The sequence below is a fragment of the Anopheles maculipalpis genome, chromosome 3RL (genome assembly GCF_943734695.1).
Source record: "Anopheles maculipalpis chromosome 3RL, idAnoMacuDA_375_x, whole genome shotgun sequence".
In the NCBI taxonomy this organism is placed as follows: domain Eukaryota; kingdom Metazoa; phylum Arthropoda; class Insecta; order Diptera; family Culicidae; genus Anopheles; species Anopheles maculipalpis.
The window spans coordinates 6,924,244-6,943,507 of record NC_064872.1 but is presented as its reverse complement, the minus strand read 5'-3'; the positions used below and the strand labels follow the sequence as shown (position 1 = coordinate 6,943,507).

Sequence of the window (19,264 nt, the reverse complement as noted above, 5' to 3'; positions counted from 1 at the left end):
GTTGTTATGCATTGCCATATTCATCAAAGTCAACGAAGATTTACCCAACTGGTCAGAGAACCTTGGGCAGAGTAGCCCAACAACAACAGCAACAATAAAGCATCACACTGATTGTGCAAACAGAGTGTTTCTGTTTGAATTTAATTTTACTTCCATCATATGCAAACGGGTTCAAAGACGGTTGCTTGTCAAAACACCAATCCATGCGAGCAAGATTTACGACAACAGTGTGTATATATATACATGAAGCGCAACCCGGCAGATGCATCAGTTCTCAAGATTATTATTAAGATGGAGACGAAACTGGTGCTCGCCCTGATTGCCTGCGGGGCCATCTGTCTGTTACAGGTTAGTACTTTATTCGTCCGAATATCCCGGTTTGCCTTCATCCGAGAAAATCCATCGTACTTGCGTTCGGTTTCTTCACTAGCCAACACCCACCGACGCTGCTGGAAAGCATGTCCAACAACTACTGATGCTGTTCCGTGGTATCGACTTTGACTTTACCAAGAAACCGTTCTACCTTCATCGGGCCAAGTACGGGGTACAGAACCAGCTACGTAATCCACTTTGCACGAATGCAGTGTCGTTCCCACCTAATGCCAAGGTAACAGATTGCGACATTTTGCGAGATCCTTCAGGAACGTTTTTTTTTCTCTCTCTCTCTCTCTTTGGCAAAAATCAGTCGATTCAAAATCTTTCTTTTTTGCTTTTCCAATCCTTCCAACAAGCTTTCTAAACAATGCATGAATCAAATGATTAAGAAGGTGAAAGATCTTGAAAGCAGTTTCTATGCTGGGTTCAGCTACAACTGCCACGACCATGACCAATATTCGATGGACTGTCTGGAGGCGGCTGAACCGGCATATTTGAACGGTCTAAAGGAACTTGCTGCCAAGACGCAGCAATGTCTGGTGCAAAAGTAGACGGCGACGCCAACGACGGATGAAACGGCGACGGATGAAAACGAATCATAAATTTTATCTGAACCTTGGGAATTGTTGCTTTGCTCAAATAAATCATTTATGCATCGACGAGATGTAAAGTATTCAATGCTGTTTAGGTGGATAAAAGGTTTTGTGGGATAATTGATTTTTTGTAGAAAATTATGCTCCCTACAGTTTTGCTTAGAATCGGTAGAATTTTGAAAGTTATCTTTTTTGCATTGCATTTTATCTTTGAAATCGTAGCTTTTATTTAATTTTAGCTCTATTCGTACACAATTCCATGGTAATGGTCTGCTCATTACCTCATTTCTATTAATTTTGAGTGGAAATTTGATTTTATAATTATAAATATTTATCTTCGACCAAATACTCCCTAAAAGTATGCAATTCTCAACACACGAATACAGTGATGTAAAGCAATATGTCAATAATTTTCTACACCTTCATATACATGCAAGTTAGCAACATGCTCAGGTATGGGAATGAAGTATGTTTGTGTAAAAACGAATGAAAAATAAAAGCAACATAAGAAAACCGCTAAAGCATTGCTATAAACCTACATAATTCTATTTTTCAATCTTCCTTTGTCAATCTTCCTTGTCTGGCTTCTTGTAATGGAATTTATTTGTCTGGAAAGTTAATTTACAATCTTGATAGGAACGGAAACATGGTTCAGTCTTGTGAAAAATACACCCCATCAACCATACAGCTGAAGCTAAATCATCATTTCCGTAAAGTTCCATGCATACAATATGTACCAACAAACAGAGCAAATTGAAGTTAATAATGACTTTATTTGCAAATCTGTCACCAAACTCATTTAGCATCCTGTCTAACAACTGTGTCCACATCAATCGACATATCAGTCTTCATCTCTATAAAAGTGGCTGTGAGTAGCGCCACTCGGCCTGTGACAGAAAAATATGGCCTCAAAACCCGTTTGGTTGATAGCAACTGTCGTGCTGTTTTGCTTGATTCAGGTGTGATTCAACCAGTTATTTGATATTTTTTGAACATTTACTGACATTTCTGTAATTAAACAAGCTTTCAACAATCGACGCCACACCATGGCACGCCCGGCAGTTAGTTCGCTACTTCCGCCGTATCCAGCTAGATAAGACGAAGAACAGCGTCTACCAGCACGATGTGAGGTTCGGGATCAGAAGGCATCTACGTGCTCCTCTCGTGCAGAAAGCGTTATGTTTACCGAAAGGCACGCAGGTATGTACAGATCAGCGTATATTGAAGAACATTTCAATCTTTTAATTATTTCGTTGTCCTTCCCCTATAGCTATCGAGCGATTGTTTGTACAAGATGGTGGATAAAGCTCGCCAACATGAGAATAGATTCTACGCCCGATTTACCTACGCTTGCAAGAAACATGCGGAATATTCAGCAGACTGTTTAGAATCGGGCCGACCACTGTACTATCGTGCACTTCGGAACCTTGTCAAAGAAACGGAGCAGTGCTGGAAACTGTAAATTATGTATTGATTTTTTACTTTCGGTTCTGACTTAAAATTTGAAGAGAAAAATTTGAATAAGTGATTAAATAACACGCTTGCATAACAATGGATTTTTGGCGAAGATAACCTCTTCTTTTCAGCCATTCTGTCTGGTACGTATTTATTTATTTCTTGACAGTCACTTTTTACACAGCTCTTCGCTTATTTTTGTTTATCTTTAACTCGACTCCCCTGAAAGAAGAAAAAAAATCAGCATGGAATTATTGAAACAATGCTATGTCAACATGCTGCTTAACGACCCATCTTGAGCACGTCAACGGAAAGCCGGAAGATGTGCCACTCCGTACCAAACCTCTAATAATACGCTGAAATCCCTTGAGCCTTAACCACCATCCCCCAATCCTATGAGGGGTTGATTTGGGTTTGAGGTTAAAGTTGAAGAAGATGATTTCCCATTGCTCGCTTCCTCCCAAAAAAAAAGGGTTTCAACTCTGTTGTTCTAAGCTGCCACTGGATCTGTTTGTAACAGTCCTAACAGGCGCAAAAACTCGTTTCACAGCTTGGACAGGGGTGTTCGAAACTCCCACGGATGGAAGAGGCAGGCAGGCAGCAAAAAAAGTATATCTCGAAGTTATTAAAACGCAACGCTCGACAGTCCCAAAGTGTGGAAAGTCCATTACTGCCCTGTGATGCCTTAGCCTTCTTACCGTTCGTTTGTTGAAGCAACGCAAAAAAAGCTAAATGGAGTAATGTCAGTCGAGGCTAAGGGTCAACTTGCTGCTACCATAGAGTGCGTAAAGTGACGATAAATAAAGCCTGCAAAAACAAACTCCGAACATCATAATAGGCGATAAAGGCTTTCATTAAGGGGCGTAATGAAAGGACATCCATTTTGTGATATTTTTTATTCACTAAGCTTCAGCACAATAGGTTAGGCTGGTTAGCGAGCTTTACAAAAGCTCCTGGATGTAGAATAGATTCGTTGGCATTAGGTCCGGACTAAATTATTGTTCATTATGTTCTAGATGGAGCTTGGATTTGATTGAAATTTCATGTATAAAAATTTAGATTTTTTTCGTCTAAATATTGTACGTTTCTTCAAACAAAACATTATGTAAAAGAGTTCAAAGCGAATCAATATTTGACTAAGCCTTTTAAATGCTGCAGCATAAACAGAACTAAATAAAAAGCGCGTTCCGAATGATTTCCATAAATTGAATGTCTGTTATCATAAACACTTAAGGATTAAATTCTGAACCGGAATATTTCCAGCATCTCGACCACATTTCGTAACAAATACAAGCAAAACGCAACCCGTCCCATCGAAATGAAACATTCCAAATCCCGAATTGACCACACGTGGTTGAAATTTGATAAGGATCTTCACCCTGCCAGCGACATTCGGATGATTCGGCCAAATTTTGAACCGTAGTTTAGCTCGCATTCGGACCACTGGCTTCGGATCGGATCTTTTGAATTTTACATTTGACCATTTATCGGGTACATGTCTCGGAAGACTTTAACCCACCCATACACTCACACTCCGACGTTGAATTCTATGAAATAGTTCCGTTGAGGTTTGATGCTTCTTCAATCCTAGAAAAGAGAGTGAGTGAGTGCGGTGAGCAACAACAAGAAGAAGAAAAAAAGGTTCGAAGGTATAAACACCACACTGTAATCAAACTCTGGGGGCGCTTTTGTGGCAGAGAAAAGGATACTTTTGGGACTGTATCCAACACAAAAAATAAAAAAGAATCTGCACAACCCAACCACTACGTACTATGTTGTTGGAGAGAAGAGAATAATAATAATAAAAAAACATTTTCCCTGCAGGAAATGATGTCTTTGATCCAATCATAGCGTTTGTGCTTCAGTTGTACTCCTACTTCTCCTTCCCGTAGCGCACGAACCACTCTTTCTGATTTATCCCCTACGTTTGATGGTATTTGGTTTTGTGTGCTTTTTTCCCTTCCTAAGAAAAGCATGAAATGAGAACACACTATTTATAGATGTGACCATTTCGTGCCAGACGTTCGGATTCGTTTTGGTAACGGTTAAGGAGCAACAACATGTAATAATCTATGTTTACCCTGCAGGAATGTGATCGAACTCAGCTTGAATCTCAACTTTTTCTTCTGGTTGACTGGAAAGATGCGACAATTACGATGGAATGTAGACGGGAGGATAGGTTAATTTTGATTTGTCAAACAATTTGCATTTTTTTCATCTGGCAAACTAACTAAAGTCCGATCAAAATTAGTCGAAAATAACAAGCACTTGAAAGAATCTGGATGGAAAACTTCTTCTTTAAAAAAGTTTTTGCCAGCAAATTGCATAACTTCAGGCAAATTTCCCTTGGGCTGGATAACATTATTAAATGTTTAAGAATGTTGGTCGAAATATAGACGTTTAGAGAGACGTTACTTTCCGACTTTAACTGAGTAAATAGAGTAACAAACAAAGTGGTAAACAAAATAACCATTATCCGTTGATTCTGTTTTATCCAACAGGCTGAAACATAAACATTCCCTTTAGGTGTTTTAACATAATTTCATAAAAATATTATCTCAAAGCATCAACATACAATCTGATGGTATCAATCACTAGAGACAAATATCTAAGTGTATAAATCTAGCAAAATCCCCCAGCAGAAGCAATTATGTCATGCAAATTGCATACTTTAATACTTTAATTTAAAACTTTCTTACGGGACTAATAAATTATTAATCCAAGATATTCAAAGCTGATTGTTATTAGTTTAATTTAAGCATCCAAAAACATTTTTTTTATTCTCCCAACTTTAAGCAAATCCTTCTCCCTCTAGCTAACGCCTAAGCGTACACCTATTAGATTAGATTGCAAACAAAAACAGAACATTTTATTTACATTTTTCGTACCCTGATCCGTTGTTCATTTCAATAATCTTTTTTATTATTTTTAATACCGACTACCACCGTACAGGAGTACACCCAGGAGTACGGTGAAGGAGAGTTTAAGCAAGATTTATCTTCCGGATCGTTGCAAAAATAGCAAACCTTTCCTTCCAGGGGAAACAGTAGTTACCGAAGATCACCGAGACTGAGCAGCAGCAGCAGCACTCTGCCGTGCCGTTGTGCTTGGAGACTCCGTATACGCGGATCATCATCATGAACACTTCATGAATAATTCAACGGTTTTTTTTTAAACCTCGGCATTTCCTTTGCGGTTCCCTGCCCTGCACTGCTGGGCGCAAAGCGATTCTACGGGAAGCAAACAAAGCTGAAACATGGAAACAAAACTCGCGAAAACCTTCCAGTACGGTAACGCTTCCGGTGCGCTTAGCTGCGGAGAGGTTTGTAGTTTTGTCCGCTTTTGTCATTCGCCGGAACACATCACATGCAACCCGAACTGGGATTCATTCGGGGGATAAAACTTTGCTGCTGAACTTTGGTGACTTTTGGGGAGAAACTGTGGTGAAAAGAGGGGAAAGGGACGGAAAGAAAACTCAATCAAAATAATAACTTCAACACAATGATAGGGAGTGTGCCATGGGCAACGAAAAGCTTTGTGACTGTGGAGTAGAGAATTATTTTTTTTTCTTTTTTTTTGATGCCGTTTAGCCGATGACAGACTTTTAATTTACTCAGCAATTGTCGTTCTACCTGCGGCACATCCTCACAAGCAGAAGCCCACCAGTTTTTATGTTTGAGAATTGTTCACTTAGTGAATCTTCATCTTCATCTTCATGAGAATGGGTTTTTTTTAGTCAGAGAAGCCATTTTGTAGGAATAAAATGCATAAAATGGCTTGCGTATAGTATACTATCAGGCGCGATCACCAAATTACTCTCTTTCCTCGAAGGACATAAACTTAAACAAACAATTTCTTTTTCAATATCCAAAAATCATTCTACCCCATCCATTCTCGTCTCGTTTGCTTCCGATTCCGTTCCGTTCCGTTCCATCTTTTGCATCAAACACTACGCATCCCCTGCTTCCACGCACAAATCCCACGGGGACTCGCCGAATATGTCCACTGAGTCAAAGCCCAGCACACTGCGGTAAATATTTGTTGCCATTTATGTTTGCCGAAACCGTCGCAATCTTTACGCTTTGCAGCGGCAACTTTTACCCGCCGGTGCTGGCTTGCTCCACCCGCCCGGGACCGAATAAACAGCAAAAATTGTGTGGACCAAAACTTGCCTCCAGACGGCTTGTTTTTGGAAGGAAGTTTATCCTTGCGTAAGGAAACTTTGCGACAGCTTCGGGTGCTACAGTTAAGTAGCCCATCGCTGATGGAGTGCATGATGAGAGGGAAAAAGATTTTTGTTACGCGCTGTCCTGTCCTGTTCGCGCTACCGACTGTGTGTGTGTGTGTTAATAAACTGGAAGCGTGGAAATACGTGGCAGACACTGTATCTTTCGGCGGGTACCGGGAAACAGCTCATCTGCTGCTGAATTTTGATTTAATTAAAGAAATCGCTTTAAAATGGAATATAAATTGGTTCATTTCCGCGTGTCGGAGGGTTCGCAGATGCTAGCAATCAACTTGATGGCTCAATTGGCTAAGCTTTTTGATTACAGATTTAAGCAAAAAGTATGTACATAAAAAGACAGTTTACAATCTTCTGTAACGCTGATTCCGTACATTTAGACGTCTTGTAACAAAAAAAAAAATGATTTCGTTTTAAACCTTTGAAATTTTGTTCGTTAATTCAAACTACGAAATATATCATAAATATGTCAAAAGTATTAGTTGGAACAGCCTATCCCACCAGTTGTTCAGCTTTTTACACCACACTAAACATGACAAGAACGCCTCCCACTGACACGTGGTAACTTTTCATTCGTCCGAGCGTCAAACAACTTTCGAATCGCTCACCAGGTTCGAATCGCGATTCACTATTGGATCACGCACAAAACAGCGTGTGTGAGCAAAAACAGACGAAGAAAAAAGCATCCTTTTCCCACTAGAACTCAACAAGACATGCAGACAAGCGTAGAAAAAAGATCGTCTGCAAAAAGTGTAAAGAATAAAGAACACACAATTTTCTCCCTCCGTCAAAAAGTCAACTCCATTTGAAACCATCTCCGGGGGATCGGTTTTCCGATTATTTTGCTCCGATTTTTCCCCATCACGCCCGAAAACCAACACTGCCAAAGATCGCCCGCAGCGAAACGATGTAAAGAATCTTGTCAAATTTTCCATCTTTATTACAACATTCTTAAGCGCGTAACGAGCAAACGCAGAACGGCACGACCCAGTTGGTGATTTTAATTTCGAGCACGTCTCATGTGTTCGCAAAGCTCTAGGCACACACACACACACACAAATCCCAGGAGAGTGTTGTGTGTGCTTGACTGTCCCTCGTTGTGAGTCGTTAAATGGGGAAAAAAGAAGGGACATTTCTATTGTCAAAGCTGTGTTGCCCCATGAGGGGAAAAGAAAATACGAAGCAACAACAGCTGACAGAAAAAAAAACTCATCATCGAGAAAACTGTTAAGCTCAAGCGAACAACTTTCAATTCTGTCAACTTGCCTTTTGCTTTCTTTTTTTCACATTTTTGCTTCCCATACAGAATTGATGGGCTGCCGTCAAAAACTTCTTGACTTTGGTCAACTCGGGAGATTTTTGCTAACTCGTCCACACAAGGTTGTGCTGTTTGCGGATAGGGTTTCATCAGTAGAACCGAGCCCCGGAAGTCTTTTGATCAGCGTTTTTCTTTCGTTCTCCTAATAGATGATATCTTTCCTTATTTATTCAACGATTCACTGTTATCTCCGTGCATTTGGAGCTTCTTTTTTCAGTTTGCTAAAAAAAAAAATGTAATTTACGCTAAAGACAGAAACATATTAAATACAAATCCTTGCAGAAAGGAGAAGCCTCTATCTCGAAGAAGCGGCAGAAGCTTTCAGTTATGTTCTCTCTACACTGCAGAAACGAAGAAAAACACCTTAATTCGACCTGAAACATCAATAAACTTGAAGACTTACTGAGGTGTGAATAATGTGACGTGGAGAAGACCCTTGGCGGAAGCAACATACCAGTCTTATCTGTACGACAGATTCAATTACTTTCACGTCAGATGGATCAATCCATACGGAATGGCAGCTGTTTTACGCATAAGTGGGCAATTAAGAAATTGTATTATAAGCTTTCGATACGAAACCTGGAAAATGTGAGGTCATTTGATTACTATTAGAAAATATGTTGTGGTAAAGATTGTTATAGTTATGAAACATGATGCTATAAAATAAATTCTTCACTTACATGGTCAACTCTGTTACTCAGAGTACATGAAAGTTTATATTAGGCACCAAGCTAGATACTTCCCTGAAGCAACTATGCTCTTATGTAAGCTACGGTATATCAGATAAACTTACAACCAACTTCAAAGAGCTTTCATATCTGGCTTCGAGCTATATTTTCCTCTCACTTGTAGTATGAGATTTCAGGCGCACTTGGCAAAGCTTTAGCAATTAACTGTTGTCTTAAAGCAATGCAAACTTTACTGCTCGTCCTTTGTTCCTTTTGGAACATGTAAGCTTTATGAAACCAATTTTCCAATCTCAATGTTCGAGATGAACAAACACGCCCAGAAGATTCAATTAAATTGTTGCAATAAAATTCCATAAGAACACGTACCTTTCGTTCCGTGCCCCAAAGTCATCGCAAACGCTAGTCTTTAACTACTCCGTATATTAAAGAAGGTGTGGCCGATAAACCTCTCTCCCAGTGTGTCCAACACACAATTATTTACCACAAAACCTTCTGCACACACTAGAACGAGAGCAACAAAATCGATCGATTCAATCAAGACGGTTTCGACCTATTAGCCGTCCCGTGCAGAAAAGTAATGAGCTTTTACGCCGTCTGCGAGAAGCACTAAAAATACTTACATCCCAGGAGGAAGGACAAACTGCGAACGTACCGAGATCGTGGAAAACGAATAGGAGCACAGGAAGAAAACCTTTATAGGAAAGTAATTTTTCCACGACCAGCACAGGACCTGGCCTACACTGGTAGGCACATCGGTCTCTACGGGCGACCCGTTGGTCAACCGCAACCTATCTAATTGGCTTCCAACCGTTTGAACAGTTGCTTTTGAGGTCAACCACACACCACTTTTCACGGGTGCTTCTTTTTCGTGCAGGTGTTTTTTGGGACAAATTATAGTAAGCGTGAGTAGACACTTTTTCCACGACTAGAGCGAGAGACGGAGAGTGAGTGAGTGCGAAAGCAGAACTGTACCGATCTCAACAGAAATGAGATCCTAAGGATAATGGTACACCTTGGTGGTGATGGCTTGAAGTTTAAGGCTGCTTCCAAGAACTTTCTTTTTACCATTTCACTCTTACTCAACCTCACTGGGTGGTAAAGCTGGTTTTGGGAAACACCCGTGTGTACCCAACAGCGGGAGCGAAAACTAGCGAAGCCATCTTAGCATCGTCACCAGGTGAAAGAACAGACCACCCCCAGACCGAGAAGATAAGGAGAAAAAACAAGGAGAATGAAATTAATATCCCACCCGATAGCAACTACTGTGTTCTGCTTAACAGCAGTACACGACAGCTACCACGACGACAGCAGCAGCAGCAGCAGCATCACCATCAGGGTCATCGTCATGTAAGCGCACGGGTCTGCCCGGGACGCGTAAAAGTATTTGCGATTGTAATGAGAAAAGTTTGCCACATTTTATCGCTGTCGAGTCGAAAAGTTTTGCAAAAACGCTCGTAAGGATGATTCGGCATGTATCAATTCACTTTGAGAGGTTGCAAAAGGAGCAAGCTGAAGGCTGGTTCGGAACGTGCGCATATTTATTGTTTGGATGGGTGAAAATTGGAAGTTTTTTTTTTTATCTTGCTTGGTCCCCGGGTTGGTGGAGCTGGAAAACGAATAAAACTTGTTCAGCAAAACGATTAACGCCTACGACTTCATATTGAGCGCAGAAGCAATTCTAGGAAGGGGTGAGTTAGTATTTCTTTGAAGAAGATAAGATTTCGATATAAAGGCTTGAATATTTAGATATTTTGTACAAGGTTTAATGGGCGATAGAAGTGAAGACTTTACGGTGGAAGTATTTCAGTTGATCTCATTTTCACAGCTCTGAAGAGGAAGAGATAATTCTGAATAAATAAAGCTTTGATGTTTTAAAAGTGACTGTCCCAAATATTACGTTGTACACTAGAGTTTCTTTCTACAAATTTTCAGTCAGGATCTTTGAAACTCGTTTTGTTGGGCCAGATGTCTTTCCAACTGCACATCAGTAGGGATCACCCAATAGGTTATTGTGGATCACAATAAACGGAGCTCGAAAAAAATGTCTTTAATATGGTGTGAGAGCTTTTACAGTCTTCATAACCATTTTCATCGCCAGCAAAATCACCATTTTCTTGGTGGCATAGCTCTTCTCGAATTGCTAAACCAAATACCACGAAGTTTCTTTATTATTCCAGAAATTGTTATATGCTTTGGAGAGATTAATTAAAAATCTAGACTCTAGCAGATCACACACAAAATTGGATAAAGTCACTACCTGTTTTATTGAGTGTTCATACTCAAATCAGAAGGGGGATGAGATAACGACGTGATAGTAATGTTTTGCTACATTCCTATGTCACCTTTATCAGATATGGTCCAAAGAATTCGTACGTATTATGACGACAAAAAAATTTTCTAGCCACGCATTGTAAGATCAATTATAGGACTCAAAGATTCTAAATTCCTAAATTGTAAAGTTTTCCAATGGAGGTAACCAAACTCATAATCCAACGATGGTTTTGACAAAGAATCTTCATTAGGTTGGGTTCTCTGCCGGAGACTAGAAACGCATCTTTGGACCGACTTTCTTGAAAACAGGATGGCAAGTTAAGCGTAAGGGCTCTGATGCGCTAGCGGCACCTGTAGGACCGGTGTTCTAATCCCACCCGGAGCGTTCCTCACAAGTGAAGACTGACTAACCAACTAGGTGATATCCGTAAGTCTTGTAAGCCATTTCTATGGCAAGCGTGACCTATGAGATCGTTAAACCAAGAAGTAGAAGACATTATAAAATCAGAACGTGTCCAACTTTGAGAAAAGCAACCAAACGAATTTAAAGAATAATAAATATTTTTTTCACATAAAAATGTTAGCTACTTTATAGTCGGACGTGATTCAAACTCATCATATCTCACCAAACATAAATTTATCACTTTCCCTAACATTGCTTCGCAAACAATTATTTATTCCTTTCTCCGTTTCTGTGGCAAACCTTACACCAACGTGCAAAAGTTCTAATCCCACCGACCAAAATCCATACTCATCATCATTAACCATTCATGGCATGCGTATAAAATGTTCCATCCAGAATCACTTACACGAGTTGCCCAGAAAACAGAAGAAACAAATCTCCCCCCAGCACGCACACACGCACGCTAAGTACGAGGCCCTTTAGCACATGGTGACATGATGAGAGAAATTTATTTGCATGTCCTTTGCTTTATTTCGCCATCATCCATAACCTCTTTCAGCACAACTGTCTGTGCAGGATGGATTTTTTCCTTTGAGTGCCTATATTTGAGCTACCTCCAACATTCCGATAAGCAACAAAAAAAGGGAAAGCATGGCAGTGTGTGCTGTGAGAGCATCAGGAAAGACAAAAGAAAAGATCGGAAATGAAATGGCGCATTGGGCAAATGTGAAATCATAAACATGCCACCAGCAATGGTGGCTAATATTTCATTCAAGCTTTTATTCCTGCCGTTTCTTGTTGCTTTTTTCTCCTATTATCGTTCTCACACTCGTTTGGGAACGATGGAAGGAAAATTGTGTTCTTTCGCGAGTGTCCTGCAGATAAACCAGCATTACAGGCAAAAGCGACCACGACACCTCTCGCTTCAAAAAAAAAAAAAAAACAATAGCAGGACTCTCAACCTTAACCTTCCCATCATCCTGTCGCGTGTATCCGCCCGGCCTAAGCAAGGACTTTGAATTGGCTCGAGATCCCATTTGGGGTTGGGTTGTTGAATTTTTTATCGCTTTAAATAAAAACTTCGACCGAGGGACACCTTCGAAAATGGGCGTCCACGTGCGTGTGTCCCGTTCCGGAGGACTGTTGAGACTGTGGAATGTGAATGGAACACTCCCGTTACTCTTATTATATTCACAGGAGAGAGAGAGAAAAAAACGGAACGTTAGGAATTTCATCGCAGCTTAGGCCAAAGCTTAGCTTGTTTTTTTTTCCCTCACCCCGATTCCCCGACTGTTTCTCGTGCTGCTCATCGCTCCGGTTCGTTTGTTTCGGGTCCACGTCCTTGCGAGCGCTTTTAAAACAGTATCGTTTTTCCCGTTTTCTTTTTGTGTGCCTTCAGTTACATCACACTCGGTTCATATTTTCTTTCCCTGCCCGTTCTAAATGGATCTCGCTCGTTGAGATGGTGGGTTTTTCCTCGATCCTTTCTTTCAACAGTCGTTAGCTCATTTTTCACTCACACCATTGAACGAGTACGACAATTAGAGACTTTCAGGACAAAAGCAAAAAAAAGGCGCACACACACACAAACATCAACCAAGGCGCGTGTAAAAATCTAAACGAGCGAAACCAGGTTTGTGTTCAATTTCCAAGCAATGATTAAAGAGTACCGTTTACGTTTTATGTTTACCTTTTTTTTTACACCAACTTTTTTTACAACCAAGGCTCGACACGTTTACTTCCACAGCTTTTTTCTTGTTTTTGAAAAAAAAAATCGACATGAAACCTTTCTGAAAGACATAATTCCCGAAGGAATTTCTCTGCCACTGTTGAGGTATGCAGGTTGACGATGATTAAAAAACATAAACCTGGCAGGAGATGGTTAGGAGACGAGCAAAGAATGGCTTTTTTTTCACCTATCCTGGAAAGAAATGTACTCCTTGGACGGGTTTTCCTTGTAGAAAGACGAGACAGGAGAGAAGAAAAAGCGCCACACCGTCACACCCATAGGGATCCGCTTAAACGGCTGGGAAAAAGGAGGACATCACGCATCCGTGCACGTGAAATTGACAGCCAGGAAGAAGCGTACCAACGAAACGAGCGAAATTAAGCCGCACATCAATCAGACCCGCAACTGCCAATGTGTTGTTGTGGTACGTTGGCTTTTTTTTTTGGTATAGGTGTATGTAAGGACACACTTCTTTTTTTTTCGCGGAACACTTCCCTTTATCCTGCAAGTGTCAATAAGAGATGTAAGTAAGATGAAAAAATTCAACGAACAGCTGAGTGTAGGAAAAACCGGGAAAACATAGCACCATGTCGCGCAAGGACAAAATCCTCATTCACCATGAATTGACAAGATGGGCAGAGAAGTTCTACGCACACAATTCATTTTTGGTGCCTGTTTTTCGTCCCCCAAAAAACCAGGATGCTATCCTGGCTAGCACGCTTGTTCGTCGAAATGATGTGCGACTGTTAAAGGATAAGACATTTTTGTGGGTCGGGAAAACTGGAGCATAAGTCGTGTCTATGTATAGAGTTATTGCAGCGAGTCGTTCTATTATGTTATTGAACCGATGACACGATGACAATGATTATTGGTGAAGGTAGCGGTTCCGGGTTTTAGATAACGTTTGAACTGTTTGAAAAATGGGTCAAGTCATACATTTGCAATGAAAACCTGTTCCGAATTCAATTGAAGAAACACTTTCAACATAAAAGTGTGTGAAGATAATTATACAAATAGCAGAAAGTGAGCTATTTGCGTTGTGCCAGATCCTTTCCTGTAAGGAATACCCCTAAAGTTCTGCAATCTGCACAACGAATTTCAAAATTTATTTTATTTTATTTAAAATAATTATCGACGCTTTTAAACGGTACATAATGTTCAATCATAATTTTCCACAAATATGTATTTGAAAAGGTGAAGCTAAAAATTTACCTACAATTGAAATCAATTTACAAATGAGCCTATAATATTAATAACACACCTTATTCTCGAAATGGCGGAAAGTGCGAAACTTCTAAATCTCTTATCCTCTTCCTTTACTGTTCAAACGCCATAAATAATAATGAATCTACGTCATTGCTCTGTTATCGGTAACGCAGTCACTAGCAAAACAGCCCAACAAAAAAAAACTCATCACTTTTTAACACCCCACAAGCTTTCATCGAACGAGCTTTTCTTCGTCCTTGCTTCGATGCTGCCTAAAAACGTGCAGAAAAAAAGGGGTTTTTTGTCGAGGCGAGAAATCTCATTTATGGCCAAACGCCATCATTGACGCACGATACCCGCAGGATCAACGCGCGTAGTCAACCCTTATCGAGGTTCTTCCTCTAAAATGCCAAAAAAGACAACACAACACAACAAGCCTTCGAATTTCCGCACTTCCTTCGCTGTTAGAAGCGTTCTGCTTTTACCTCTCTTTCGGGTGCAGAAGAACTCGCGCACACACACATACACGTTCGAGAAAATGGGTGCGAATGATGACGATGGGTGATGATGATAATGCAACTTCCGATTCTCAATTTGGCTTTGGGGGGTTCATTTGCCTCGTAACGGTAAAGGGAGGAAACGAACTGGAAGCCTATCTGGTGGTTCTGGGAGGCAAATCCGAACCACTCTCTTATGTGGCGCAGCAACATCAACGAAAAAAAAAAATGAATCACATCCAGCGATATCGCGTTTTTTTTTTTTTACTTTCTTGTCTGTTTTCACCATTCGACGAGAGATGGAAAAACGTTTATCCTTATAGCGTGCCACCCCCAAACAACGCACCGCCGACAAAGTCAATTTGAGTGCTGTAGAGAGTAGATGGTAAATTGGTTCAGGTATATTGCGAGGAAGCATAGCACTGATCTCTGCGGCAGTACTCGTCCGCAAAGCAGCAATCTGATCGAACAATTTAGCACGCTCGTAACGTACGCCTTCCGGGCCGCCAATCAGAGCGTGGGTTCGCTAATCGACGGAAGCCGCGCGTTGGAAGTTCATATACACACACACACGCGCGCGCGCGCACGTGGAAAGAGACACAAACACACGGTCGTGCGGAATCCGGATCCATGGGGTTGATCTATCTTCACCGTACCCCTACGGCATCTGGGTACGATTACGTCAGATGAGCTACGAAGTTGCAGTTTCCCATGCGTGACAAGTGTGGAGCACGTGACGATGTCAATTACATGGGCGAATGTGCAAATTATCGATCGACAGACGCAGACGTGGCAGATTCTTATCGACGAGCCGGGGTCGTATGCGCACAAGAAGAAGCAATTAAATTTCATGACAATTCGAAAACTATTGAATGACGCAGGACCGGTATGTGTAGTAGCTAAATGAGGATTTCAATTTGTGCTCCCAGGTAGATTGATTAGAATAAAACAATCACGAGATGGCAAAGCATTGGAAAATAGGTTTTGTGTTAGTGGAAAACAAACGGCGGTCATATAAAAAACATTGTCGACTGTCTACTTTATTGCCGTGTAGAGACCAATAGCAGGACGCTAATGTTTAGTGAAAATCAATATTAGTATTTTGAAACTATTTAAAAGGTGAGTTGATTAAGTCGACTTAGTCGACATTCATTTAAAAATAGATAAAATGAGATAATTTAAAATGAAAGTAAAACTATTACAGTACACTATAAAGTCAACAAACAATGATAGTCTGTTTTCTATGTAAATCCTATACGAAAACCCATACGAAAATTGCTACACGGCTGAATAATTTAGCATCAAAAGTTGATACACACGTAGCATTTGTCACCACTTTAAATCCCACTTTAAAAGAGACGTCATAGACACCAAAATTTAACTAAACCCAACCCGTCCCCAACAATCGATAACTCGTGGAAAGCACCTCAAATACCCAACCAACTTACGAATGATTGATGGCGATTATACCGACTGCTACACGGTCGACCAAAATGTCATCGCACAACAGGGGCAGCTTGTCCGAAAGTTAGAATCCCATCCACCAGCGAGCACACGCACAATGCGTACCGTGCCGGGAAGGATATCCGTTTTGATCTGTCGCTCGCACGTCACTTGCTCGGGGCCGAGAAACATCATCAATCCTATCCGTACACGTTGCACCACAATCGGAATTTGTTGTGTGCCGGAGAGTGCGAACGAGTTGAGCTTGGTGTGCAACAGTGCGTCAGCTAGACGTTTAAGACCTTCGCTCTACTGGTCCCGGCCGTGTACTGCGTTCTTCCTGCGCTGTTCACTGCTCCGGATGCACGTACCACCAAACGCATCAACGATGATAAATTATGTTGAGCCACTTTCACATACTGTTACCTAGCGAGTAAAAGCCGGCTTACCGTTTTGCCTGCACGTATTGGGTTCTATTGATGGAAAGAAGGAGGACAGAGGGTTAAACCCAAAAAACCGAACCACGGCGACGCAAATTCCTGAGCTTTTGGAAGCTTTTTTATGTGTGTGCGTGTGTTCTTGCTGTGCCAGTGCGGTATGCAAATTATGCTCATCCAAAAAACCTGAACCTACTGAACAACACTACCACGAACCACGAACAATGTAGACCAACTGCTGCCAGCTCTCGGGAGTTGGTAGGCTTCCGGTAAACTCTACGAGGAAAAAAAAAACAACTAGAATAAAACGAAACAATTTCAGGATCAGGAATTCTGCTCTCACACTCCATTCATTTACCATCCATCTCCTCGTTCAACACTCAGGAACACTGTAAAATGCTGTGGCAAAAGTATAACAGAGCCCCTCCTTCTCCTCCTCCTCTCCGCCGGAAGGCGCAACGCAGAGAATAATCTGCCTCACCTCGGTGGAATTGTTTAGAAAAGCTCAACCATAATATCTTTGCACCTCTGCACGTTGGTGTTGAGGTGGAAAAGTCGGATGCACGAATGGTAGGCGAAGGATAATGAAATTCCAATTTCGCGTTTATTCAGAACGCTCTCATTAAACCACACTAGACCTGGAAAGGTGTGGACGCGTTGCGAATCCTTTTTCCAACTCATTTCTTTTGTTGTTCTCCAGCGGTTGGAGCGTGTGCGAATGGGAGGCGTTTGAGATTTAATTTCACAACTTCCAAGCGTAAGCCGTGTGTAGCGTTACGATACTGTTTGGCTTCCTGGTAAATGGATCGGCAGGGAACTCCAGGAAGTGACGACCTTAATGACCTACCACGGTGCTTGAGGTGTTCCGTCCCGGAAGCAACCTGGGCCGTGCTAAGGGTGTTGTTCCAGTTTTTATTTTTGTTTCCTTCTTTACCACAACAATTACACACAGGCTACATTAAGCTCCTGTAAAAATAAACAACAATGTTGCACTTCGCAAGACACCATTGAAGGAAATGAACCTACCAACCAACTTATCCGAGCAGGCAGGAAACGATACCTAGAAACCACACACAAAGATTCACTTTAATTAATCCAACCATATAGGCAGCCGCCGTTCGAATGTCCCATGCGTGCGTCCTAGGCCATCTGAAACCCTACTCGGTAGAAATCAGCAAACGGTGTGAAAACTAATCGGAACAATCACACCCATATGTGTGTGACTGTTCCGTTGACCAAACGGTTCGACTTTTTCCGGATTCTTAGTTTCATGCTCCGGTGTCAGTACGTGATCCACTTTCCACAAGCAATATCCACACGTACGCACGCACGCAAGGATTAAAGGATGTGCCAAATGGTGTAGGCTCATATCCTGCTCACGTAGCACACACGGTTGTTTTTTGGCTGGGGTAAAATCAGCGATAGTGAGCGAGCGAGTCACAGGCTAGGAGGCATTATGTTAATGGGATAATCCAGCGCAGACTAGTAGATCGGTTTGTGCAGCTCGGTGTTGGACTCATTCCTATTTTTTGCTTCTGTTTGGTGATGAAAAAGGGTTGGGTTTGTTGGAAAATTTTAATGTGACATGGAAAATTTAATCTCCTGCTTACTGAGCACAAGTTTTTTGGACTTATCTTTCGATTGATTCGTGGTTCAGTTCTTAACAATATACGATGGAATAAAAAAACTTAATCAACTTTTGAAGTCTTAAATGAATGACGTCCCTTCGTCTACACTTTTCTGTATTGACTAATCCTTCTTTCTCTTAAGTCGCATTACAGCACAACAGTGATCAACATCGAATTCCATATGAAGGTGAAAGTAAAGGTATGACCAAGAGTTTATTCATTTTATCCCGCTTTATCCGTTGTGCCACTGAGGACTGCCCTAAGGAACTCGTAGGAAGAGATACATGTCATGAGAAGTCATGAGACTTCGTGTATCAAAACATATTGTCGCTTAGATCCCTCACCATCTTTAAATTTCGACGCTCAAGCGGTCTCGTAAATATTGTTTGAGAGTCTATTGTCTAATTGGCTCTAACTATGAGTCTGTTATACGATTTCCGATGATAAAATACACAAGTTAATCGAGATATTGACCTGTTCAGCTATATTATTGATTCAATCTGCGAGATGTTAAATCGCTCGGATGCTGTTGTTGGTTTGTTCGATATATTTGTAGACACACCCGTTTTTGATCCAAGAAATCGATCCTATGAAACGTTTAGGCGATCAGGATAGTTGCCTTTTACATTATACAATCCTGTAGAATAATCCAAAGACAACATCCGAGCAATTCTATATCTCACCGATTAAAACAATAATATACCTGAACAAGTCAATATCTAGGCGAACATGTTTGTTATATCCTCGAAAAACGTATGTTGATGTCTCAGATCATGAATTCATCGTGTACAAATTTCAAAGATCAACTTTTGACAGCTGGGAGCGCTCTGTCAGCAGTGATTGCTTAGATTTCTGGAGGTTTGTGTTGGTCATAGCTTATAAGTGCTAAGCGTGATCTACAATTGATAGCACTCGGATATTGATAAGACTCGGAGAGAACTTCATGTATTGCTCACTCACTTTGTACTCAAATTGGC

At 41.1% G+C, this 19,264-nt stretch overlaps 2 protein-coding genes across 2 annotated transcripts in view; one reads left to right on the top strand and one right to left on the bottom strand.

Moving 5' to 3' along the window:
- The window catches only part of LOC126564560 (probable cytochrome P450 6a14), a 282,624-nt gene that overhangs the window by 249,957 nt on the left and 13,403 nt on the right, over window positions 1-19,264 (bottom strand). The window lies entirely within an intron of this gene.
- LOC126565913 (uncharacterized) lies at window positions 261-2,430 on the top strand. The gene is made up of 3 exons (XM_050223122.1): window positions 261-348; window positions 1,992-2,168; window positions 2,239-2,430. Exons 1-3 carry the CDS (start codon window positions 292-294, stop codon window positions 2,428-2,430), a joined length of 426 nt encoding a protein of 141 aa, XP_050079079.1. The 5' UTR covers window positions 261-291.

What these genes read in the sequence shown, in the direction of transcription:
- LOC126565913 (XM_050223122.1), top strand. Translation starts at nt 292, where the DNA reads ATGGAGACGAAACTGGTGCTCGCCCTGATTGCCTGCGGGGCCATCTGT. An exon ending in GGGCCATCTGTCTGTTACAG is followed by an intron (nt 349 to 1,991) that starts GTTAGTACTTTA and finishes TAATTAAACAAG; the next exon opens with CTTTCAACAATCGACGCCAC. An exon ending in GTTTACCGAAAGGCACGCAG is followed by an intron (nt 2,169 to 2,238) that starts GTATGTACAGAT and finishes CTTCCCCTATAG; the next exon opens with CTATCGAGCGATTGTTTGTA.